General features: G+C 38.8%; 1 protein-coding gene across 1 annotated transcript; it reads left to right on the top strand.

The window, feature by feature from the left end:
• The first annotated feature begins 1,287 nt into the window (after positions 1–1,287).
• On the top strand, positions 1,288–26,052 carry LOC143293434 (prostatic acid phosphatase-like). The gene is made up of 12 exons (XM_076604285.1): positions 1,288–1,721; positions 3,721–3,813; positions 7,103–7,189; positions 8,180–8,332; positions 10,287–10,382; positions 11,067–11,156; positions 12,131–12,269; positions 13,648–13,730; positions 15,178–15,346; positions 16,171–16,299; positions 18,428–18,505; positions 24,557–26,052. The coding sequence occupies exons 1-12, from the start codon at positions 1,623–1,625 to the stop codon at positions 24,583–24,585; spliced, it is 1,245 nt and encodes a 414-aa protein (XP_076460400.1). The 5' UTR covers positions 1,288–1,622; the 3' UTR covers positions 24,586–26,052.
• The last annotated feature ends 930 nt before the right edge of the window (positions 26,053–26,982 follow it).

Below are 26,982 nucleotides of genomic sequence, written 5' to 3'. Positions count from 1 at the left end.
ACAGCTTGCCATTAAAATTGAGAGCTTCGATTTGAATAAAGCATTTAAAATTCACAAAATTATGTAAAATTCAGTTTTAACTTCGTCTGTTCACATGACACCGATCGAGGCTTCTTGTGGCGGGGGAGGGTGGATGTGTGGGGGTGGTGGTGGTGGTGATGGTGGTGAAGTGGTCTTGACTGACTGGATACACTCTCTCTCTCTCTCTCTCTCTCTAGTGTCACCAGAGCTTTACAGCTGATGACATTAACCATTTCAGTGTTAGTGTTCAGAGTTCTCTCTCTCTAGTCCACGAAAGAAATTGACAAAAACGTTCGACTGATGCGGTTCCAGCGTTTGCTGTTCAGATCGGTAGACCGTTGTTTTGGCAACGTCCTCCCGTCCGAGTAGTTCTTCTTCTTCTTTCCGTTACACGACCAACATCGACTTGCCGATGACTCTGTCGTGGTTCATACATGCTGGGTATTTTCGTGTCTCCATAACCCACCGATCACTGACATGGGTTACAGGATCTTTAACGTGCGTATTTGATCTTCTGCGTGCTTATACACACGAAGGGGGTTCAGGCACTAACAGGTCTGCACATATGTTGACCTGGGAGATCGGAAAAATCTCCACCCTTTACCCACCAGGCGCGGTTACCGTGATTCGAACCCGGGACCCTCAGATTGAAAGTTCAACGCTTTAACCACTCGGCTATTGCGCCCGTCAAATTTAAAATTAGTTAAATTTGGTCAGGGTTTAACGCCTTGCTATCAAGTTTATTTATTCGTCAAATTTTCATTTCTGAAAAAAAGTTGAGAATTTTATGGAATTGTCCACTTGATTCTTGAATGAATTAATACTTGAAATGGAACCGGCTTTTGACGTCCAATTTTTCCCCATTGGCATTTCTAGTGTGGAACTGTACTGAGGTGCAGTGCTGAGAAGTAGGCTACTGACTGACCCCAAAACACACTGATAAACTTTACCGTTAAACTGATGAGGTAACTGCACTATGATATCCTTCTACCCTTAAGGGAAAATAATTATAAATAAGAAAATCGATCATGATAAGTCATGTGCCTGCACTCAATGATATGTACTTGTACAAGCTTTGTGGCCCTTCAACAACATGATTATGCATCATTCAAAGTTACGGTTGTCAGAAGGCCTAGGACGGTTTACGTGCTCGTGCATATTCGTGAGCCAACGGGTTAAATTTCATCCCTAAAGTTTGCAGTTTAGAAAGACACAAATGGTGGTCGTGAGCCAACGGGTTAAATTTCATCCCTAAAGTTTGCAGTTTAGAAAGACACAAATGGTGGTCGGTAACTGCTACCAGCTTCTGTGTAAACTGATAAAACTGGTCACGAGAACCAGGAAAACTCGCCCAGAAACAGCTGAGCCTCAGTGTGCGTGGTGAGGCCAACTGTAAACAAAGCCGGAAGATTAGAGATCGAACTGACCAATCGTTGTTTGGTGTTGAAGTCACATGAGCAAACACCACGGCGGCGGGTTTGGAAGAAGAGTCGAGTCAGCTGCTCGGCCTTCGGTTTTTCACTTTCTCTTGTTCAGTTGCCCTGGTACACAGCTGGAGTGTGGACGAATTCTCCCAGCGATTAACTGAGAGAGAGAATACAATGGCTGGACAGACTGAAGCCATGCTTTCGTTCGTCTTTTTCACCTTGTTTGCATCAACTGTCGCTACCTCTCCTGACACTTTACAGTTGGTTAACATGGTGAGTCTGAATCGTAGGCCTCGTGCTGATCAATATGTATAATAATTATTGCAGGTAAGCACGTCTGTATTTAATGTTTAGCAGACCACATGTTTAGCGGTGCAGTGGACTTTGAATGACAAAACTGGCAATGATTTTATGAAGAAGGAATGAAAATTAACGTTTAAACAGTTGATCTCAATGTGGTGTGGAGAGAACCATGTTTTGTGTTGATTTTCTTTCTTTTGTCGAAATCTAAACGTATTTTTCACGCCGATTTATATAGTCTGTTCTGTTTCCACATATCACACACACATCTCAAATTCTTGTCGTTGTTAATGTTTATCAAAACAATTACAATGTAAATATTGTGACATTTGACTCTTTTAGTCTTTACCTGTTTTTACTAGTTAATTGAATTATGGTTAAGGGATTCCGAAGTTTTCATCCACCCAATTTGCTTTGTCCATAGGGAACTTCTATTTCTTGTCACATTTGTAATTGTGTACACTTTGAGCACATTCCTGTGATGTATGCACATGCATTGCATACACTTTTTCCATCTAAAATCACTGTAATGAACAAACACTAAATTAATGACCAACCAGCGTGCGCGCGCACACACACACACACACACAGTGATTGCTGATGGGGTCAGCCAAACTTCATATACAGATTAAGAAAACCGATTTATGAATATGACTTTTTTTTTTTATTCTCCTCACTTGTCTCTACAAAGCATTGGTAACATTGTTTCATATTATCTCCTAAAAATACAGCCAATCTGAATCAGTGGCAATTAAAAAACAAAAACAAAATAACCCAGATTGAGAAGAGCAACACATGATTTTGAGTGTAAATGTTAAGAACCTGAGTGTAACTGTAAGAACATAAAAACAGCACATGATTTCAATTTCCATGAGTGTAACTGTAAGAACATAAAAACAGCACATGATTTCAATTTCCATGAGTGTAACTGTAAGAACCTGAACGTAAGAACATGAAAACAACACATGATTTCAATTTCCATGAGTGTAACTGTAAGAACCTGGGTGTAAGAACATAAAAGCAAAAAATTGTTTCACTTTCCATGAGTGTAACTGTAAGAACATGAGTGAAAGATTAAATAATTTCATTTAACACAAACTGCTGATACTTTTGGTTTGAAGCATTTCAAAGTTGTTAAATTTTGATGTACTTTCTAACTTAGTCGTCAGTTTAACATCTTTCCACATTAAGTAAGTGATGTTGGACAACAAGAAAAAAAAAATAACAAAGGGGGGAGTGGGGGAAGAAGGGACAGTGTGTATGTGTGTGTGTGTTGTGAAGAATATAATATAATGAGAGAGAGAATGTTGGAGAAAAGAAAAAAAAAATGTAAAGAATTACATTTAAGTTTTTTAACACAAACTGAGGATACTTTTGGTGTGATTCATTTCAAAGTTATAAGATTTTAATGTACTTAGTATAAGATTATAATAACCCAACCTTTCCCATTAATGTCCCTCTCCCCCTCTCTCACACAGACACACAAATCAAACCATGCAATCAGGAAGAGTGAGGATAGTGATGGCCTAGCAAGTGTGTATGAAATAGAATGATCTTCTGATAAGGTCAAGAGAGGGAACGGAAGGAGAAGAAAGAAACTTATTGACTGTGGGAATTTGACCCTAGTTCAGTAGTTGTGTATAATTCAGTTGACAGTCATTCAGGAAAAGACACAAGGAAGAAGCTGAGCACTATGTGTCTTTGTTTTTCTTAGATTAAACAGTTTTATTCATTCATTCTTTCTTCTTCTTTATCTTTTTTTTCTTATAAATCAAAAACTGCTTTCTCAAGCTAACTTGACCAATTACTGACCCATGTCTGAGGGTCTACACTCCCTTTCTCAGTGCTAGCGCCTCTTTTGGACCTCACAGTTTTAACGTAATTGGTTGCGACAGTTTGTCACTGATTACAACTTATATTTTGAAATGTATTTCAGTGCTACAAATTTATTTTGCTTGCTTGTCTGTGACAGGTGTATCGCCATGGAGACCGCAGTCCCGAGTTCACATTTCCCACAGATGCGAACAAGGACAAGTGGTCTAATGGCCCGGGGTGGCTTACAACGGTAAGACTTACAGTTAAAGTTGACTTCAAGTTCAAGTCTGTTGTGGTGTGAAAATATATATCTGAAGATTTTTTTTTCTTTCTTGCATGAAATTGATTTGAATGCATGGTCAGTGTTGACCACACTTGATTTCCATCAGTATTATAACCTCTGTAACAAAAAGCTTTGACTGTTTACATTAAATTGGGCATTAATATCAAAGAGAAAACTGGCATGGCTGTTTCATTGAATGGCTGTTCACTAAGTTAAAGTGATACGGATAAGTGCACCATTGGGGCTTTGCTGAGGAAGTCAGAACAGATTTTAAGTGCACCATTGGAACTTTGCTGTGAAGGAGTCAGAACAGATTTTGAACTTGCTCATTCACTCATTCACACACACTGTGACTAGTGTGAGTGATGGTGTCAACTGACAAAGTATTTGCAGAGAAAATATCAATGTTAAAGTTTACCACGGACACACACACACACACACACACACACACACACAGACAACCGAACACCGGGTTAAAACAGACTCACTTTTTGACTTGAACACCGGGTTAAAACATAGACTCACTTTGTTTACACAAGTGAGTCAAAAACTGCAGTTAGGAAAAAAAAAAAAAAAAAAATGGGTGGCACTCTCAGTTTAGTGGTGTGCTGTCCCTGGGGAGAGCAGCTGGAATTTCACCCAGAGAAATCTGTTGTGACAAAAAAGAGTAATACAATACTCTCTCTCTCACACACACACACACACACACACACACACACACACACGCACACACAATAAAACAACCTTTCCATGTCTAATATCATTTGAAAGTGAAAAAACTTTGAACTGAAGTGCAAATGGACACACACACACACACACACACACACACACACACACACAAATTCACGTGCAAACATAAATACATGACCAGTCACCTCCCATCACATTACATTGTAGGCACGCACACACACACACACACACACAGTTGAATTAACCCATCATATACACAGATGTGTAAGAAAACACATTGCACACTTCTAAAGTTACTTGCATTTGTGATAATGAAATTACCGCCTTGTATATATATATATCATCTATGAATGTGAACAGTTGAAATCATTTTTATCTGTCATTTATAAAAATTACGGTTCCATCTGTTGCATTAGAAATGCTTAATATGACAACTTGTGTTTGAAATAATTCAGAGTTGAAATAGGAATAGGAGTGGATTTGGCTCTTTCAAGTAATTTTACTGGTTGACTAGTTAGTTTGTTTTATTGTATTATGATAGAGAGGAACAGGAAAATCTGTGATGACTTAAGACATGGGTGGGGAAGAGAAAGGGGGTAGATTTTCGTCAAGAATCACATTTGTGGATAGATATTAAACAAAAGAATGGACAAACATTACACGCTCAGTCACACATGAAGCATGCATACACACCTATGAGCAGAAAAGAAAATGGTGCCAAAGCAGACATATATATATATATATACAACCCACACATGTGTGCAACTGCGGGTACATTATATTCATAGTGTTGTAATTTGTTTTGTACTGACAGTCTTGTGGAAAGAAGCAAATGCAGTAACCAACATTTATTTGTGCCCCAAATCAAGCACAAGTTATTTGTGGATAGCTCTGTATGAATATGTGTGTGGCAGCTGCATTCTGTTATTCAGTGTAGCTTTAACAGAAAAATAAAGTTGAAAAGATTCATAATGCATCACCATTTCTTGGTTATGAGTTACCTACAGAGTAATTTGGTTAGCATTTAAATTTACATATATTTAATTTGTATACATTAAAACATAATAATTAATATGATAACAACAGAGAAGACTAAATGAAATAATGAATACACTTGTGCTCCAGTTACTTATGTAACAAAAACTGAAAGTATAATCAATTTTTTTTAAAAAGAAACTATCTGATCTGTATAAACACACACACACACACACACACACAGACACACACACACACACGAGTACATGATGATCTATCATATTTTATCACATGACATTGCAAATTGCAGAAACACACACCACAAATCCATCATATATTTCTATAGCATATGTAGATATTGTATATGTTCATATGTAGACATTGAAGCAAAACACTTCTCACACCCAGATACAACTGTAGCATACATGCACTCTTATGAATAGAAAAAAAAGAGGAAAAATTCAAAAAATGATGACCATAGGCATACATTAGCCGTCAAAAGAGGGCGCTAGCTAGCGGGACAAAGGGGAGGTTACCTTCTTCCGGGAGGTTATCGGCCGTAGTTGCTTTCGTTTTCTCCGCATAGGCGGAAAGTAGTTTGCACAGGACAGGAATGTCAGACCCCTGCCGGAGTCTGCACTAGTTGGGTCATGGTAAGTATGTTATTTAAACGTAATTTTAGATATAAAATTTCCTCTTTTTTTTAATTTTTTTATTCTAGTCAGATATCTATGGAAAGCTTAAATGTGCTTGATCAGTTGATGAGAATTAGCATACACTGCAGAGAAAGAGAGACAGAGTGAAAGAGAAGGCAAGGCAAAGCAAGTCAAGATGTAGAGAGGAAAAAAAGAAGGAAAATATGTATTTTAATCGGGTCAGTGCTACAAAATACTAACTTTTATGATAATAAAGACATAAGTATGCTGATAATAAAGATTAAAAAGAATCATATGACAACAATAATAATGTTAAAACAAACACACATAACTCATAAGATTATATTGATAATGGTAATGTTGTGTGCTGGTAATGAAACTACATAGATGAAAAAAAAACATTTATCAGATTAAAGTTAATAACTTATCAGATTACAACAATAAGAGTGTTAAAACACACATATCAGATTATAATAATAATAATGTTGTTGGAGAGACAGACATAAGAGTCAAAGAACAACCAGCTGGAGCGGGAGATAGCCTAGCAAATAGGTAGACAAACAGCTGATTGAAGACAGACAGAAAGGCAAACAACAAAGGCATGACATGAAAATAATGCTGTTGGAGGGTACATAATCCATATGAGTGAGACACTGCCAGACCGAGTGGCAATAGGCCACAGCTGGACAGAGAGAAATAGAGAGCTAGTGGGCCTCACAACTCAAGTTTCGTGAGTTTTGATTAATGTTTGGACCTCCAGCTTGTAATTAATGTAAAGATAGGTGCATGTTAACAAGTGGCGTGCAAAGATAATAATAGAAAATTATTACTGAGACATAGATAGGGCAGAAAAGAGTATTGATTTTGTGGTGTGTGGTGTGTGTGTGTTCCAAAAAATATTATAGTTTTCACCTTTCTGTTATTTTGTTTTTCAGGTGGGCATGCGACAGCAGTACGCTCTTGGGCAGTTCTTTCACTCTGAGTATGGACACCTGTTGAGCCAAGCCTACAACAACACAGAGGTATAGGTGTATCTATTATATATATGTAATATATTTATGATGTGGCAGTGCTGTGTCCATCCTCGTGCCATTGCAAACTGTTTGATGTTTAACTCCTTGACTGCTGAACCTCATTAAAATATATGTGTGGCATGAGTTTGAAGTGCATTTACTACTTTTTGTGTACTTACCAATGGTGTCATTGATTTTGCTGAACAGAGGTAATGCAGTCATAAGAGGAAAATGTCCAAACAAAGAATGTTGACTGACATCCTGACCTGTGTGTAAGCTCAGTGTTACCTCAGTGAGTGAGGTGACAGTCCTTCACTGAAGAGCATACTCATCTGCAGACGGGGTTAAATCTATGTGAGAGTGTCTGTGTTTCATTTTCAGCATTGATATTTTCTATTTCAGAATGCATAGTAGTGGTCAAGTGGTGAGGAAATAGGCATATATATGTATGACGGCTCAGAGGAAAGCAAAATATTGTGAGCAAAAAAAAAAAAAAAAAAGAATGTTCTTTTGTATATGTACACAGATCTTTTTTTCTTTTTCTTTCTCTGTGGGTGCTTTTCAGTATGTGAGACTTAACTTTGGGACTGAAAACATGGGGCTTTTATGTCCGGATGCAAAACAGACACACATGTGCACACACACACACACACACGTACATACGCACGCACACGCGCGCGCACACACACACACACACACACACACACACACACACACACACACACACACACACACACACTGTCCCCCTGGCATCCAGATTACACACAGAAACACACATGCAAGTACATGCACAGAGACTCCCTCTCTTAGCCCACCCCTCTTCTCCCCCACACAACCGCACAATCACAGAAACATTTCAAATTCACACATTGTTGATGTCATTGATATTTAAATCAGGCTATGTGGAGAATAGAGAGGGAGTGCACATATTGTGCTGCAACAGTTGATGTGAATGCAGGCGGTGATCTCAATTTTACACGGTGAAGCCTTTTTAAACAGATCACGGTGGCGTCCTCCAATGTCAACCGATGCTTGATGTCAGCCTACTGCAATCTGGCAGGCCTGTACCCCCCACAGGGTGAGCAGGTCTGGAACCCCAAGCTGCTGTGGCAGCCCATTCCTGTCCACACCCGCCCTGAGGATGAAGATCATGTGAGTACTTTGTTTTATGTGTTATAGTGTGTTGGGCACCCATAACTAACAAAAAAAAAAAAAAGGTGGAATCACCACAAGCTCCCATCCCTCCTACTTTTCTCCCCCTACAGCCCCCTCTCCTTTCCCAGTCCTTCCACACTTTGCCTTCTTTCACTATTGTGTCGCAACCATCCCCATTCAGGTCGAATGATCAGCAGTGACGGGCGCAATAGCCAAGTGGTTAAAGCGTTGGACTGTCAATCTGAGGGTCCCGGGTTCGAATCACGTTGACGGTGCCTGGTGGGTAAAGGGTGGAGATTTTTACGATCTCCCAGGTCAACATATGTGCAGACCTGCTAGTGCCTGAGCCCCCTTCGTGTGTATATGCAAGCAGAAGATCAAATACGCACGTTAAAGATCCTGTAATCCATGTCAGCGTTCGGTGGGTTACGGAAACAAGAACATACCCAGCATGCACACCCCCAAAAATGGAGTATGGCTGCCTACATGGCGGGGTAAAAACGGTCATACACGTAAGAGCCCACTCGTGTGCATACGAGTGAACGCAGAAGAAGAATGATCAGCAGTGAATCACTGATCATGTGTTTTAGCCATGGACACCTGACACTGTAACACATGTGTACAGATGTGCAGCACCAGGTGATCAGTGCTTTCTCACAAATGCGCTCTGCTCTCTGTGGTCTGAGGTCACGTTGGGGATAAAGTTCATGTAATGTTTGTAAGCTTTTTGTGCTTCCTTTACTTCACTCATTCATTCCAGTGTATGTAGTCGTTTTAATTGAGATTAAGTTTCAAGATGGTGTCAAAGCATGCACTGGTTCATCATACACGCTACACCACATCTACTGGTACTTTTTTTATTTTCAAGCTAATGGCTGGCTTACATGTAAATTCTTTGTGCTGGTCAGCCTTGATAGAATGCCATGTGAGTTGTTGGAGATGGATGTCAGTACCTGTCCTCTATGAAGTTTATGCCAGTTTGTGGATATCTTCTTTTTTGACATTTGTATTCTTTCTCTCTCTCTCTCTCTCTCTCTCTCTCTCTCTCTCTCTCTCTCTCTCTCTCTCTCTCTCTCCCTTTGTCTCATTTGTTGTCAGGTAAATTGCATGACCATGTTTGTGTCTAAGCAGGTGGAAGTGAAGGAAGGGGTTTGGGAGGAGATAGGGGTGGGAGAGAGAGAGAGAGAGAGATGGAGTGCGAGTCTGTGTTGAGGATGTAACAGTGTGAACACTCCATGCAAGAAGCCTGAGCCTGTCTTGACTTTGTCCTGCCTTTTGCTGTTCACTGTCAAATGTGCCCTGGAGACTGATTGTGAAAAGAATACCTGTGTACAATACTACCAAGTACTGTAGATTTTTTTAGTTATGGTGTAAATGTAACACTCGTGTGTACAACACATCTGCACTCCCATCCCTTTGATTTTCTGAAAGGTATATTTAAAAGAAAAAAATTGTGATTTTCTGTAAAAGTCATTGTCAAAATGTGACCTAGTGAAACTCAAGATGCAGCTTATGAACCAGCAAACGGTAGCTGAAGGAAAGTAAAAACTATAAACACAGTACAATTTCTAGATAAATACAACGAAGAATGAAATCAAACATAGACTGTGGCTGTGTGTGTGGAATTTAGATTGAGCATTGTTGTGCTGTCAACACACATCCCTACCCCCTGAGAATTTCTCTTTCTTTCTCCTCACATTGTTATGAATTTGAATAATTTCCTTGTCTAAAACAATGTGTATCAGCTACTAGGTTTTGAGTGTATATTGTCAGTGCAGTAGCTGCTGCACTCACACACTCAAACACAGACACACACACACGCACACATACACACACACACACGCACGCACATGTGCACGCACGCGCACGCGCGCACAGACACACACACACACACTTCTCAATAAGAGGACAGTACATTGATTGTATCCTTCTTTTCTCCACTGTTACACAGGTCCTTGCCATTGATGAAAAGTGCCCATTGTATGACCAGCTGTATGATGCAGTTCTGCATTCCCCGGCTGTGGTGGAAGAGGAGAAATCCAACGCTGTATGTTAATTGTTATGCATCCCTGAGAGATGTTCAGATCATGATACGATTTTGTTTATAATTTGTATAGTGGATATTCATTGTGTCTTCTTCAGAGTTTTTTTTCAACAAGTGCATTTTTGGATCACATGATTTTGTTTTGTGTATAGGGATCAATTTTTTCCTCAGGGCTTTTTATTTATTCTTTTTTATTTTTATTTTTAGGGGTGGGGTAAAGTGCATTTTCAAATCATGAATATGATTTTGTTTGTGAGGTGGATGTTGTATGTTTTTCTCAGTTTTTTGTGATGTACTTAGCTTCCTATTCATTTTGTTTTCTTGTCCGATCTCTTTTTTCTGTTCATAAACTTTGTTCATTGGTTACGATTGAGGAGGGGTGATAGAAAAATTAGAGAGAGGGAGAGAAAGAGAGAGCAAGAGAAAGTGTGATAAATATGAAGAGGACTCAGTATTTCTTTTTTGAAGTTTCAGATGCATTATTAACAAAGATTTGGGTTGGTGGTGGTGGTGGTTTGTTTTTTTGTTTTTGTGAGCACGTTTTGTTTTGTTTTTCAAAGTAGACTTAAGTTTTCAAAGTTTAAAAGAATGATAACATAAATGTTATAACTATAAGGAGGGCAAAATGCTGATAGAGAGTATGCATTTGATTTATGTCACATCAGTGTGGTATTGGGCTGTTGGCAGGAACTATATGACTACGTAGCAAAGAATACTGGTATCAAGAAAGTGAACATCAGCGACTTGTGGAAAGTGGCTGACAATCTGTTCTGTCAGGTAATTCTTCTGTCTGTCACATGTTTTGAATGGTACAGGGACCGGACGGATCTAGTACTGCCATGCACCGTCTAGCTCTGTGTATGTCTCATGATCTCTCTCACTCACACATATGCCTGCTCACACACACACATATGTGCGAATGCACTAACATCCATGCGCACACACGGACACAGAGATTTACAATACAGACACGCATAGACACACACACACACACACACACACACACACACACACACAAACACACATACACACACAATGTGGGTGTTATGATCCAGTAGTTCTTCAAGTGGAAAACAGAAAAAGAAAATCAGTTAGGAAGCATGTTGAATACTGTATCAGCATGAAAATGGGTCCATTGAATGTGAAAATGTTAACAAAAAGAGACACTGTGACTTTGATATAGTTATTCCAGTCATGGACAGGAGGTTGGTTTTTTTTTTTTTAAATTGCAGCTGCTGATAACCATTTTTGGAAAGAAATTGTGTGTTTGGTTTTTTTGTGTGTGACTTTAGTTGAAACTTTGTGTGATTAATTCACTGTCATGAACAATGTTATCTTTTATTAAAAAAAAAATGTTTTTAAATTAAAGAAGAAAACTGTTTTATTGCTTGTTGATTTTTTTTTATGACTATCAACTGCATGTTGTTATTTCACTGTCATGGAGTATGGACGCTTCGCTGTTGTTGTTGTTTTTTTAAGTAAAAGATCACAGCTGCTGAAAACTGTTCATTGACAGAAGTGATGTAGTTTGTTTGCATGTACATGGTTATTTCACTGTCAGACTCAAAGACAGTGCAGTGTGTCTTTTTCTGTGAAAATTTGCAGCTTCAGAAAAATGTTTGTGGATGGAAGTGATTTTTTTGTTTTGTTTTTGTGACATGGTTGTTATCATTGTTTAATTGAAAACTTGCACCTAGTGATTACTGTTCACTTTCAGATTTTATTTTTTTTTTTTTTTTTTTTTTTTTCAGCGGTCCCACAATTACTCTCTGCCAGAATGGGCAGAAGCAAAGTGGGATAATGAGACCGTGTACGACAAAATGATAAAGATTGGTGATTTTAGCTTCCAGTTGTTATTCAATGGATCAGAGCTCAGTCGTCTGAAAGGAGGTTGGTGTTGCTTTTCCCTTCATGTGTAGCTGGTTAACCAGTTGTTGTTGTTTTTTCAGGTGATGCAAAAATTAAAAGAAAAAAGTAAAGAACCTTGGTGCTGTAGCTTATAAAATGTATGGAGGCACACACTAGTTAGGCCTCCATGCGCATGATCAAAGGCCTGCACAACAGTTTAACAAATCAGTAGAGAAGTCTACAGAATATATGTTGAATGAGTGAGGACTTCAAGAGTATCAATGCTGTGAAAATAACATCCAAGAATTAAAAAAACAAAAAACAAAAAAAACAGCAAAAATATTCTGCTTCCTAAAACCACATTTTAAAGGCATACCCATTATGAATATATAGCTTCTGTTGCACGGGTTGAAGGGTTCTTTTTTTCTGTTCTTTTTTTTTTTCTTTCTTTTTTTTTAATACGTCAATTTCTTCTTTTGTCATTACATATTCTGTTTTTTTTTTGTAATGATTTCTTCCTTTGAGAGCGAACAACTGTATGACTGATGAAATATTATTTTATGGAATGGGAGGTAAAATATAAAGAAAAGAAATTTGTGATTCCATCAACAGTTATGTCCAGCCTCTTATTGCATCTTTCATTTCCCAATTCCTGCCCAGCCCCATTCCCCAACTCATCCCATGACACACAAGCAAGAAATGTATTAAAAAAAGATGTAAACTAACATGTTGATCATGAGGGAAGTGCATTTTGTGCAGCAGCAATCTTTGTTCACAGTGAAGGTATTTTTGTGTATCTGTTTAACTTTTTTTTTTTTTAATTCACCAAAAGGACACAAAGACAACAAAAAGGAACATGAACAAAACTGTTCAACTGAGCGTGTACTATACAATGCTCTTTCAGTTACAAAGTGGTGGATTCGCAAGGACACACCAAATGCAGGTGGAGTGATGGCCTTGTAGTAACACGTCAACCTAGGAAGTGAGATGATCTGAGTGTGGGGGATCGAATCCCACACTGTGCAATATTTTCTCCCTTTCTGCTAGATCTTGACAGATGGTCCTGAAGCTAGTCATTTGGATGAGACAATGAACTAAGGACCTGTGTGGAGCATGCACTTACCGCACATGAAAGAACCCACAGCAACAAAAAGGGTTGCCCTGGTAATATTTTGTGGAAAAAAATCCACTTTGGTAAGAAAGCAAATGCACAAGGCAGAAAAAAAGAAGAAAAAATGGGTGGCCCTGCACTGTAGCAATGTTCTCCCAAATTTATTTAACACAATACATTACAATACAATAATTGAATAAAGCACAACACAGCACAACACAACACAATACATGCACGCTCACACACACACAGACACACAGTGCATTTGACTGAGTGGATGTGTGAACAATGTTTTCTGACTGTGTGCAGGTCCCCTGCTGAAGATGTTCATCCAGAACATGGTGCAGGCTGCACAGAAACAACAGCATTACAAAATGTACATGTATTCAGCGGTAAGTACAACAAGCACACTTGAACTGTTGGGATTTTTTTTCTCCTTTTTTTTTTTTCTTTCTAAAGTTTACAGTCACACTTTTTATTGTTATGGTTTTATGTGTCATGTCCCTGTCAGAATTCTGAAAAAATCCACTTGGACAGTAAAGCAAATTAATGCACTTAGAGTTAGACAACAACCAAAAAAAGAAGAAGAAGAAACAGATGGCGCTACGTTGTCGCTTTCCCTGGGGCATTTCACACAGATAAATTTGTCATGACAAAGAGTTATACAATACAAAACATGAAAACATTTATGCTTGCACTTGATGCCTTTACATCTACAGTCATGTATTTGGTGCATACAGTACCATGTCTCACTAGTGCAGACACCAGCAGAGATCTGATTCCTGTCCTGTGCAAAATATCAGTATCAAATGAATGAAAAGGACAGGTTCCTTCTGCTAGTTACCTCCCCTCATCCATTTGCCTCCTTTCTGTTATTGCTCTGCTCCAGCGGACCCCTCAGTTCCCAATTCAGGTTCACCTAGTCAGTTAGATATTATGAATGATAATCAGTCGTGTCGGACGATGACACTCAGAACAGCAGGAAAGGCAAGAGCTGTCCTGACTATCTGTGCTAGAATTTAATTATGGTGGAGAGTGTCTTGCCCAGGTTAGCTGTTCTGACTATCTGGGCTAGAATTTGATTATAGTAGAGAGTGTCTTGCCCATGTTACAACCCCACTCTCTTGGCCAAAAGGGTTTTTTGGACAGTCAGCGTTGGGATGATTCGGAAAGGCCATCTAGCCCCTTAGGCTGCAGCACTAAGAGCCAGTGCAATCTTGCCTCCTAGTTTGAGAGTCATAGTCCTTCACAAAAGACTAAGCTGTAAATAACTTCCCATTGCAGTGGAGAAACCAGTTAAATACAGAGCCTGACATGTCACTTCACTCACAATTCTTGTAATTTTAAGTTGTGTTCTGTGCATTTGATCATGGAGTATTGCTTTTGCTATTTTTATTGTATTGTATATCAGACTGATGATTGCCTTTGACGGCTTTTTATGGTCTCCCATTTTTGTTATTTCCCATTTGTTTCTTTCATTTTAAATATTTTTGCTCTTCCGCTGTAGTCGTCATCCTGTCAGTGTCATGTTTCATTGTTTCATTGTTCATTGTTTATTAGACCTCTCTCAGTGTCTGCACTGATGGTAGGTAGGTATTCAGCTTTTAATTCTTTATTGTATTGTATTGTATTGTGTGGAGATTTACTTTTTGCCACAACAGATTTCTTTGTATGAAATTCAGGCTGCTCTCCCCTGGAAGAGCATGGTTGATCCAATTAGAGCGCCGCCTTTTATTATTTTTCTTTCTCCCAGTATAAAACCACATATACACACACCTTGTATCCCCAGCTGGCTCCGTTCCCATCATCTTTGTGTGTTGTGTTGTGTGTTGTGTTCAGCATGACGACACTGTGGCAGCTGTGTCAGACGCTTTGAAAGTCTTCAATGGCATCAAACCGCCCTATGCCAGCACTCTGATGGTGGAGCTCCACCTGGTAGAGGAGGATTACTGTGTCAAGATCCGCTATCGGAACAGGACCGCTGCTCCCTTCACTCTCATCCATCCTGGTAGTTAGGATTTTTTTTTTCTTCAGATTTTCTGTTTTCTTTTAATGCTTTTACTGTTGTCTGGTTATCTATGTCTTGCTTGCATTTTATGGAAGAACCGTTGGGTCTTAAACTGAAAGAAGGTGAGTTTAAGTTTAATGTGCTGTATCAAATTTCAGGTATTTGAGTCTGTGCCAGTGGTGTGCTGTGTTCTGATCAAATTTCAGGTATGTGAATGCCATTGGTGTGATTGATACGGATACTTAATATAGCGCCTATCCTCAATCAGAGACCAAGCTCCAAGTCCTTTACAAACCTGGGATTCATTTTGCCCAACAGCCTGTCTACCTGGGTACGCTCACACTCACACAGACATGTAACTTTTTATGTGTATGACAGTTTGTTTATTTTTTGCCCCACCATATGTGTAGCCATGCTCTGTTTTCGGTGGTGTGCACGATGGGTTTGTTCTTGTCTCCATAACCCACCAAACGCTGACATGAATTACAGGATCTTTAACGTGTGTATTTGATCTTCTGAAGGGGCTTCAGGCACAAGCAGGTCTGCACATACGTTGACCTAGGAGATCAGACAAATCTCCACCCTGAACCCAACAGGTGTGCCTAAACCTGCGATGGAACTCAGGAAACTCAGATAAGAATCCAGTGTTCTAGCCATTCTACCACCACACCCGTCTGCACTCATGTGTTGTATTCTTATCAAATCTTTGATAAATGTGAGTGCCAGTGGTGTCCTGTTTTCTGCATTGGTGATCCAAATAATTACACTTCATAATATAATGGAGAAAGCAATTCAAGGGAGAGTGTTTGATGACCCTGTGACAGACTGCCAGAAGGAGTGCTGTCCCCTGGAGGAGTTTGTGGCTGTGACCAAAAATGAGGTCCCCGTGAACTGGGAAAAGGAGTGTGGGAACACTCCCAAAAGTGTCGCCGTCTCCGAAAGTTACATGGAAGGTAAATTACTAAGCAGCCTTTTTTCTTTTCTTTTTTTTTTTTTTGTTGTTTGTTGTTTTCTTTCTGATTCTTTCGGCAAGGACAGTGGAGTAGTGAACTGTAGATACAGTCATAGCTGTCAATCACTTCAGATGTGCTCTTAGTCTCATAGCTGTCAGTCACTTCAGATGTGCTCTTAGTAACAGCACATCTGGTGAGGTGTTATGTGACAGGATAAGAGAAGACATGTCTAATTCAAGAAACCCCATGGGGCCACATGAAAATGTTACATATTTCATGTTACTAATACAAATACAAATACAATATCCATGCATCTGATTCTATTATCTGTGCATCTATTTCTGGTTTTCGCTTATCACTAAAGACTCATCTTTTTAAAACCTGTCTATAAGTATTCTCAGCTTCCTTTTCTCCAACACCACCGATGTCAGTTCACTTTGGATGTTTGTAGAGTGGGAAAGGGAGAGTGTGTGTGAGGGGAGGGGTTTTTGAGAAAGAGTGGTCATGAATGTTTTATGTTGTAATATTTTTTCTTTCATGTAAAGCGCCCTGAGTTCTTAGTGAGAATGGGCACTATATAAATATACATTATTATTATTATTATTATATATAACATCTGGTATTGTGCTCAATACAGATAACATCTGGTATTGTGCTCATAATAGTTTACAATAGCCACACTAACTGTTTGGTTAAGACATGCATAAGACATACATTTGGAGGAAGAAGAGAAAAGAAGACAAAGGTAACATACAAGTGATACAGCATTGTGCATGCCAGAAGTGAGTTGGCAGTTTTGCAAGAAAAAAAATGTGAGCACGTTGACTCAGAGATACGCCTTGTCTGTTGAATTAAATCAGAAAGCATTTATTATGGTTTTCAGAAATATGCTCATGATATGCTCCTGGTGCGTGCACAGTTGTGTTTACACAGCAACATTTGGTTAGGTGTTACGTGCATGATATGCTTCAGTTACATGAAAAGACTCCCCATGTTTATACAGCATCATTTGGTCAGGGTTTAATGCACATGCATGTCCGCAGATAGGCTGAGACTGGAAGAAGTGCTGAAAGTGATGTTTTATTTCTGGGAAATATAGAGTACAAGTTAAGTCTAGACATTAAATCTAGAACTGGATTACATCAGTATAGAAAATATTTTGTGTAGCATACATAAATCTTGTTCAAAATGTGTATACAGTCACCTCTGATTCTACTTTAAGTTGCGGTATTTTATATTAAAGTAGTTTTTTGTTTATTTGATAATAAATATGATAGTATTTTAAAGTAGTTTTTTGTGTATTTGATAATAATGATGACAGTGATAATAGGTATTTATAATTCACAATAATGATGACAGTGATAATAGGTATTTATAATTCATTCCTTAGCACCGGGGCCTAGAGCACTAACGATCGGGACAAGAAAATAGTTTAAAAAATGTGTGTGTGTGTGTGTAAATGCCATGAATCTGCAAAATAATTCTGGCTCAGTAGACTTACAGTACATATGAAGTGTGTGTGTGTGTGTGTGTGTGTGTGTGTGTGTGTGTAGTAAGCATCAGTATTGCCAATTCTAAAGGAACTGTTGTGTTTATGAATGCCAAACTTAACATGGTTGCAGATATTAGCTGGCTCTTTTTTCTTCTTCTAGATATTTCATATTGGAAAAAGACAACACTAAACATAATAAAATGAAATGTATTGTTTGTTTTCTAAACATTTCTCGTTGAACACAAGTATTTCTTAGTTACCATTTCATTCTGATAAATATGTATAGAGAAAAAAAAAACTTTGCAAATATTAGTCTGATCATAACAAATCACTTTGTTCGTGATGTGTCTACAAATATGATAACTATAAGCTTGATATGTGTATACACAAGTAAAAGTGAGAAGAAGAGAGACAGTTTGGGTACCTTCTGTCAGAAAGAAATCATTGTTGTTTTCATTCGTAGCCTATGATATCACAAGCTTGTGTCATTTGAAGTAAGGAGCCAGTCGTCTCTCAGCTCATTGAATATTGTCAGAATTACACTTGTGTATGCTTCTCCTCACCTATCATGAGCATCAAACAAATGCACAAAACAAATGGATGACCCGAACATGGCCTTGTGCTGTTTGCTTTCAGTGATAATTGGAATTCTCATTGCTGTCATCGTGGTCATGGGCTTTCTTATGCTGGTTTTGACCGTCCGCCTGCATTCACGTAAGAGAGAGTACTTTTACCTGCCTTGAAACCCTGTGTGCCTACGCCGTAGTGTGTTCGTGTCATAAGTCTCATCTGTTCTTTGTTTTGTTTTTTGATACTGTATGGTTTTCATTTTACATTCCTACTTCCTTTTTTTTTTTTTTTTTTAATTGATCCTGATTGTAATATACTATTGTGTGGCTTTTTGTGAAGTTAGTTGGGTTTTTTTTATCTTCTGTAAAACTTGTGTGTATTTTTAGGTGTTTTCAAAGTTCTGTATTTTTAGTTAGTTTGAATGTTTCTTGCCATGTTTGTGTGAGTAATTTGCCTTTTACAATGGTTGAAGTGTGGATTTTTTAAAATATTTTACTACATATCTTTTTCCTGTGTTCTCTGTTTTCAAATGTTTTCAAAATTTCATATTTATAGGTGCTTTGAACATTTTCTGTCCTATTTGTGTGAGCGATTACCTTTTACAGCAATAGGGGTGTGGATTTTTTTTTTTTAAACACTCGTATATGTGTTACGTGTGCTTTCTACATTCCATTATTTTTTTTATAGAAATTTTATACTATGAAAGATTCTTTTTATCAAAATTGTGAGCAGACATTAAAATAATTTAGAAAAAAAAGAAAGATAAAAAATGAAAAGGCTTCGTCATCATCAGTTTTCATATTAATGTGTTTTGTGTGTGTCGTGCTGATTTGAACCATAGTGTGAAATGTATTATGTGTGTGGAGTGTAACTGGACTGCAGTGGATGTTTTTTCTTTACAACTTATTGGATTGTAATGATGTGTTCAGTTGTGATTGGGTTTTTTTATATATATATTATTTCTTTTTAGTCTTTGTTTTTTTTCATTTAGAGTGTGTGATATGTAATGGAAAAGTCACATTGACTGGTGCTATCTGTGTTACAAGCTATGAAGTAAACTTTGCTCTCCATGAGAGGAAAAAGCAAGGTGTTTGTGGGTTGAAATGCTTTCTTTTTATGCCACCAAGTGATTCGAGATTTTGTTTGTGTTGTGCAAATGGGTGCTCTGTGTGTGTGTGTGTGTGTGAGCGAATTTGAAGAAATTCAATATCAAAGTTCAAATCAAGACATGTCATAGTATTCAGATCTATATTAAATTGTATGATATGAATAATAGTGATTCAACCCACACATGTTCTATCATGATTAAAAAGATGACATCAAGTTGACAGGATCTGTTGTTCAGGATAGCTGTGTTTCAAAGGCATGTGACACTGTGTTGTCTAGCCTGGTGTCATTTTCGTAGCGCAGGTCGGGGGTTGTCTGCCACTGATGCAGAAACTGAGCCAGTGGGGAGTTGTCAGACTGGTCAGTTTTGAGGGTGGATGGCTGACTGACTTCATCAGTGGTTGCTGTCTCTACCGTTGTTGTTGTTCTTTCCCTTCTCTACCGCCTTCATGTGTTGTCGAACACAGTGTGTAACAAGCATCGTCTGCTACAAGCATGACACACATCAGTCTTGGGGTAAATGACGCCCCATTTTACCATCTAATTTTATAGTTTTAAAGTTGATATTAAAATTGAGTATTTTGTTAAACTAATAACATATAGAGCCAAGTATGAGTACTTCTAATAAACGTCGTATGAAGTGAAAAGGACTTAATTTTGAGAAAAGTAAAGACTGGAAATTTTTACATTTCATCAAGGGTATTACCTCTCATGGTTTAATATTTTTAACTGTGAATTCGGACTGATTTTGTTGATATTTTATGGTAGTTTGAGACATAATCCAGTAAGTGATGAGGCGGTCACAAATCTTTCTCTGAATAAATATTTAACGGTCTCCTTCTCCAACTTTCCATCACATGTTATCGTGTATTGTCGATTGAATATTGAATTGAACGGGCAGGTCAACTACTTGAAACAAAATGTCTCCCTTCGAGGTTGCGTGCACGCACTTTGAATATGTATAAATATGTGTACGCAATTGATTTTGCCCATGACCTTCAGGGCTCAGCCGATAGATCTATAAAGTCCACTCGTCATATTGATTTTACTATTTTCTGAAAAAGACCACTTGGGCGAATGAGCATAGTAAAAGCCCTGTACACTGAGAATAAAGCACACAAGCTCTTTATGTATTGAGTATTATTTCAAAATGTAATGTTTAAGATGAGAAAGATCAGTTTAAAGCAAATTAACCCCCTTAGCATTAATTACAGATTAATTCCCCTTTTTTACTATCTACACCAGACATGCAAAAGAAATATAACTTCCATGCTTAGCAAAAGAAGTTCCTGTTTGAACAAAAAATGATTAAAAAAAAAAAAAAAATGACTGCTCTTGTTCTTGTGTGAGAATATCAGATCAAAGTGCCAAGTTTAGAGAGAAAAAAATATATAACTAAATTCAGTTTGCATATAATTTAGCTTTTTAAAAAATTTTTGGTGCCCATCCCAGAGGTGCAATATTGTTTTAAACAAGATGACTGGAAAGAACTGAATTTTACCTATTTTTATTTATTGGTGTCAACTGACAAAGTATTTGCAGAGAAAATGGCAATGTTAAAGTTTACCATGGACACACACACACACACACATAGACAACCGAACATTGGGTTAAAACATAGACACTTTGTTTACACAAGTGAATCAAAAATGGGTGGCCCTGTTAGTGTAGCGACGCACTCTCCCTGGGGAGAGCAGTCCGAATGTTGTGACAGAAAGAGTAATATAAATATATACAAATACGTCATGATCATGAACCTCACACTCGGAAAGACACCCATGCAGGACTCAACACATCGAACAACGAAACCTTCACAACGACACCACGAGCCCAGCACTGTACAATATGACCCCCGAATACACCGCTGGAGAGTTCCGTGTTTTCATGACTTTTGAGGCGCGTCACATGATCTGTGCTATTGATGTTGATTGGCTGTCCGAAAGTACGAGCAACAAAGGCGATCGAGAAGGTGCGAACAGCAGGCTTCTATTTTTTCTTCTGTTTTTTTTTCCTTCGAATTTTTGCTCCTTTTTTGTGTGTGTGCATACGATGGCACTTCATTGATCAGTCTGGTTGTAGCAATAGAGGCTATCAACTAAAGAAACGGAGGACAGCACATGTTTGGTACTTTTGTCGATCGCCTTCGGCATTGGTCGAATTTCGAGTACTAAAAGTTAGATGCGCATACGAACGTAGATCCAAGATTGCCGCGGAACTCTCCAGCATCAGCAAATAGCGGTTATGGTGAAACTCATTTCTACCGCACGAGTCACCCGATAAACCGATCTTGGCAGTGCTAAGTTTGCTTTGCCGCGATGAATGTGCGCTCTAATTCCATAGACTTCGGAAACGTATGAACGCTGAGCAAACTTAGCGCTGATAAGATCGTTTACAGTAGACCGCAGTACAACCCAGCCAAGACCGGCAGGTTCATTCGCATGAAGGTTGTAACGGACAGGGGAAAGAGGCGATCCTTGTTGTAGTCCCATGGAAAGTTATAGGACGCATACGGCATCCAGCATCCAGGCTATCAATGACACATGAGTGGACATAGCTTACTCACGGTCTAATGATTTATCAGTCTACATCAACCTTCAGCTGACGACATAGTAAAAGAGACAAACGATTGACACCATGCTGGCCCCCACTCGTGGGAGCCTTCAAGGGAGTCTGTTATTGAAAGAAGAAAAGATCGACTTTCATTTCAAAATCTGCAATTACAGTCATTTCAAACATCGGTAACAATCGCATTGTTTGCCTCGAGAAAAGGACAACTGTTTTTACGCCACTACGTGGGTAATGTACATAAATTCTTGGTAAAGACTGCGCGAGGTAAAATGACACGTGGGAAGCTAATTTTGTGTGTGTGTGTGAGGCGCACACTGGCTGTTAGTTTTGCTGTGGTTGTCTGTTGCTCCTGTTGTTAGGGATTTCTTTATCAGTTATTCTCGGAAATCCAAGATCTGTTATGAACCCTCCACCCCCACCCCCCATAGATATCCCGTTTTCAAAGTGAAGAAAGCGGTAATTACAGTCGTATTTTCAGTATATTCTTATTTACGTTTGTTCACTGTGTCATAATCTGAATTGCCCATTGTGTTTGACAAATTTGTATTATTCAGCGTGTGCTAATTTCTAAATGTTCCAATTTACAATTTTCAACAGGTGTTACATAACTCGCAGGTAGTTGACTAGAAAACCTGTCATTGTGATAACTTTTTCGCTTTAATTTTTACCAGTAGCTGGGATTTTTACTATCTTTCGACTTGCATCAACAATGTAGACGGTTTCTAAACAGTTCAGTTTGCACGGAAACAATTTGTTGCTTTGTTTATTATTGATTCTACTTCATTGTACATTCAAGCTCAGAAATAGCGCAGGCCTCGTCTCAATATACTTTTCTTAATTGATGATGATGATGTGTGTGTGTGTGTGTGTGTGTGTAGGAAGGGGTGTGTCTGTGTGTGAGTGGAAGTGCGCACTGTGAACTGGTACACTGATGGTAAACGACGCATGGGAGGGAACGTTTTAACAAAAATTTAATAAAACCAGAACGTTTTGTCCACAAGAAGAAACAGACATGTCTGCTCGGAATGGGTTTCTAAAAAAGACGAGATCGCAGCCTGAAAACCGTGTTAATAAATCACAGTTCGCCACAAAAAAAACAGCAACACTATCATTTATCACAATTTCTCAAAACCAACAAACAATTTCTCAAAACTACCAAACAATTTCTCAAGTAACGATCATATCCAGGTGCTTGAAATCAAAGCACTGCTGGAAGAGCAAGCCAGTGATACACAAGCATTCGCCACCCCACTCACACACATGCGTGCGTCTGACAAGGATTTTACAGCATGGATTTTTGTACAACACTGCTAACCGTTTAAAGGACGTTCAAAATCTGTGATTTGACGGAAGCATGTGGGTGTATTTTTTACCTCTTTTTTTTTTTAAATCTTCTTTGAATTTTTTGTGTGAATTGGTAATGCAAGAAAGAAAGCACGGACAATAATCATTGAAAATTTGGATTTGGTTTGTTTGATGTCTCTCTTACTCTGGTACATTCTCTTGCGTATGTTTTTAAATAGATAAATACGCCTGTAAAGAGATGTAAATAGGAGCAATAATATATATATATATATAACGAAACAAATAAGATGAATGAATAAATAAGCAATAAAACAATCAATATATTCAAAACAAATCAATGGATAATAATAAAGACATAAACGTGTTTGTCACCAGTTTTGTGGACAACCAGCATCTGACTGATGGCGGTTCATACACTCACACACACACACACACACACACACACACACACACACATACGGACACAACATGTTGCTATATCATTTACGGCCATCTGATGATACCCGTTCAGTAAACTGACCTCCACAGTCCAGGGGTCGACCATCAATCTGGGAGAGGCGAAATTTGTCCATTGTGTGATGGATGGTGGACAAGGGACACTTGAGACCCAGATCAGCCAGAGTTCTCTGAATACATTGCTGTTGACGTTTCTGATCCTACTCAAAGTTGTGGTATTTTATATTAAAGTGGGGTTTTTTGTTTATTTGATGATAAATATGATAGTATTTTAAAGTAGGTTTTTTGACTCACTTGTGTAAACAAAGTGAGTATGTTTTAAACCCGGTGTTCGGTTGTCTATGTGTGTGTGTGTGTGTGTCCGGGGTAAACTTTAACATTGCCATTTTCTCTGCAAACACTTTGTCAGTTGACATCAAAAATAGGAAAAATCCAGTATATGCAAACTGAATTTACTGTTATATTTATATTTTTTTTTATTCTCTAAATTTGGCACATTGATCTGATATTTTGACACAACAACAAAAGCAGTCATTTTTATCATTTTTTTGTTGAAACAGGAACTTCTTATGCTAAGCATGAAAGTTATATTTCTGGTGCATGTCTTTGGCGCAGATAGTAAAAAAGGGAAATTCATCTGTAATTAATGCTAGGGGGGGGGGGGGGGGGTAATTTGCTTTAAGCTGATCTTTCTCATCTTAAACATTACATTTTTAAATTATACTCAGTACATAAAAAGCTTGTGTGTTTTACTCTCAGTGTACAAGGCTTTAACCTCCCGCCCCTGACGCACCACCAGACATTCCACCCGCAGAGACAGAACTGCCCATCAGCTGCGACAAACCCTCAAAGGTAGAGATCAAGCAGAACCCATCAAAGCAGACATGGAAACAGCTGTCAACATGCTATACAGCCTCTTCAGCAAGATCTGGGAGAAGGAGGAGGTACCAGTCCAGTGGAAAGAAGGAATCATCATCAAGCTGCCGAAGAAAGGAGACCTCAGGGACTGCAGCAACTACTGAGGGATCATGCTCCTGTCAACGCCGGGCAAGTTTCTCAACAGGGTTCTACTGGAAAGGATGAAAGAGGCTGTCGACCCCAAGCTCCGAGACCAGCAGGCAGGCTTCCGGCGGAACAAATCCTGTGCCGACCAGATCGCCAACCTGCGCATCATCGTGGAGCAGTCGCTGGAGACGGACTTTTCTTTTCAGACACTTCCTCCTTCATCTGTGTTTGATAAACAATGATTGTTCATTATCCAAGATGCTTATGGATGTTTCAAATCACCATCTTAGAGCTGGATGGGTATATACAGCTTTTTGATGCATGCTAAACTCATTTGAAATGATAAACATACCACTTGAAGAAAGCGCACCAAAGTGGATGCAGTTTTGGGTGTCCTGTCTCATGAAATTAACATAAATACTAGCAGTATGTGTGGTGAGGGGAGAGAGAAATTGTAGTAATCCAGCATTTCATGTGTAATGAACAAGGTCACCTCTGCCCAAAGGGAAAGGATTGATAAGTAGAGTCAGTAGGCAATTCATGAGTATCAATCATTGATTATTTATATATATTTCTCTTCTTCTTCTTCTTCTTCTTACATTGTATGCTGGTTTTGGGGTTGGTTTTTTTGTTTAGTTGTTTGGTTGTTTGTTTTTTGGGGGGTGGGGGTGGGGTGGGGTGGGGGCTCAATCGCTGGTATGACCAGGGAACAGAGATTTCTTTGTTTTCATCAGTAGAAGGTACTTCCATTTTAATGCCTCATTGTAAATCAGTCTTATAAATCAAAAGATGTGTCACAAGAGATCTTCAATTGATACAAGAAGTGCTTGTGTGGGCCTCTTACGGACCTGTTGCAAGCTTGGAAAGGAATTGTTTATGAACAGTTCTTTTTTTTTTTTTTTTCGATCATTTTTTCTCTCCAAGTTTGTGGAGTGAAAGAGATGGGTAATCCCGCCAGAATTTAGGAACACCATGTGAATGTTGTATGCATCAAATTTGCATGTCAGTTTTTGTCAGTGGTTTGATTTGCATGAACACAGGCAGAAAAGCTTTGTGTGCCTGAGGTGAAGAAGAGGAACGGGACTTTGTATAAGTGGGTGTGAGTTCACATACAAACTAGTAATCAGTGTACAATGTGTCCACCTCTCCATCCCATCATATGGGACAAAATAGACTATGCGTATGACAAGTGAGTCTTGAAGGCCTTGCCTCTCTTGTTGTTGTTGTTTTAATTCAGTTTGTGAGAAATAGTGGTGGTGTTTCTGATTCACATTTGCATGTGAGAAGCAGTGATGCGGTGGTGTTTCTCAGTTTTGTATGTGATCACTTACAGCGTTATATTCAGTTCTGGTATTTTGATCTGGCAATCGAAATAGATTTGCAGATAAAATACAGTCTGTGGCTCTCTCCCTCAGTCTCTTCTCTCTGTCACTGTCTCTTTATCTCACACATGAACATAGTCACACACATGCGCGCGCGCGCGTACACACACACACACACACACACACACACACACACACCGCACACACAAAAACATACACATACACGCCGCGGCCACACACACTACGAGTGAGAACAGTGTTTAAAAAACATGTACAAAACATAGCTTCCATTTGTCAAATCACATCCATTTGTTGAAATTTACATTTATGACAATATGCCCACTTTAACGCAGTCACACACACACACACACACACACACTAACACACGCGCGCGTGCGCGCTCACACGTAAGCATTATCTCCCCCCCTCTCCTACTCACCACCACTCTTACCTCCCCTCCTCCCCCACCCATCCTCCACAGCCGACATCACCCCTTACCCGGCCCACACACACATACCATTCCACTACACAAACAACTCAACGTATTTGTCCGTTTCAGAGAGATGATAGATGGTGTCAAAATTAAAAGTGGAACTGATGGAGACAGATGGTTTATTTGTCTTATCAGAGAGTGGCTGTGGTAATTCGTCTTTTGGAGAGATCGACCTAGTCTGTCAGCTTGAAGTTTGTCTTGATGGAGTGCAAACACACTGAGTGTGCATGTGATCTTTATGATGTAGAGGAAAGAGAAAAAAAAAAGAAGAAATACAGATATAAAAATTCCCCCTTGACTGCTGCTGACAATTCTGTCCACCCGTGAAAGAACGTCTGTCAACTCACTGAGATAAAACAGAGCTA

This window comes from Babylonia areolata, chromosome 19 (assembly GCF_041734735.1).
Source record: "Babylonia areolata isolate BAREFJ2019XMU chromosome 19, ASM4173473v1, whole genome shotgun sequence".
In the NCBI taxonomy this organism is placed as follows: Eukaryota; Metazoa; Mollusca; class Gastropoda; order Neogastropoda; family Buccinidae; genus Babylonia; species Babylonia areolata.
This window is presented reverse-complemented; position numbering and strand designations above follow the sequence as displayed.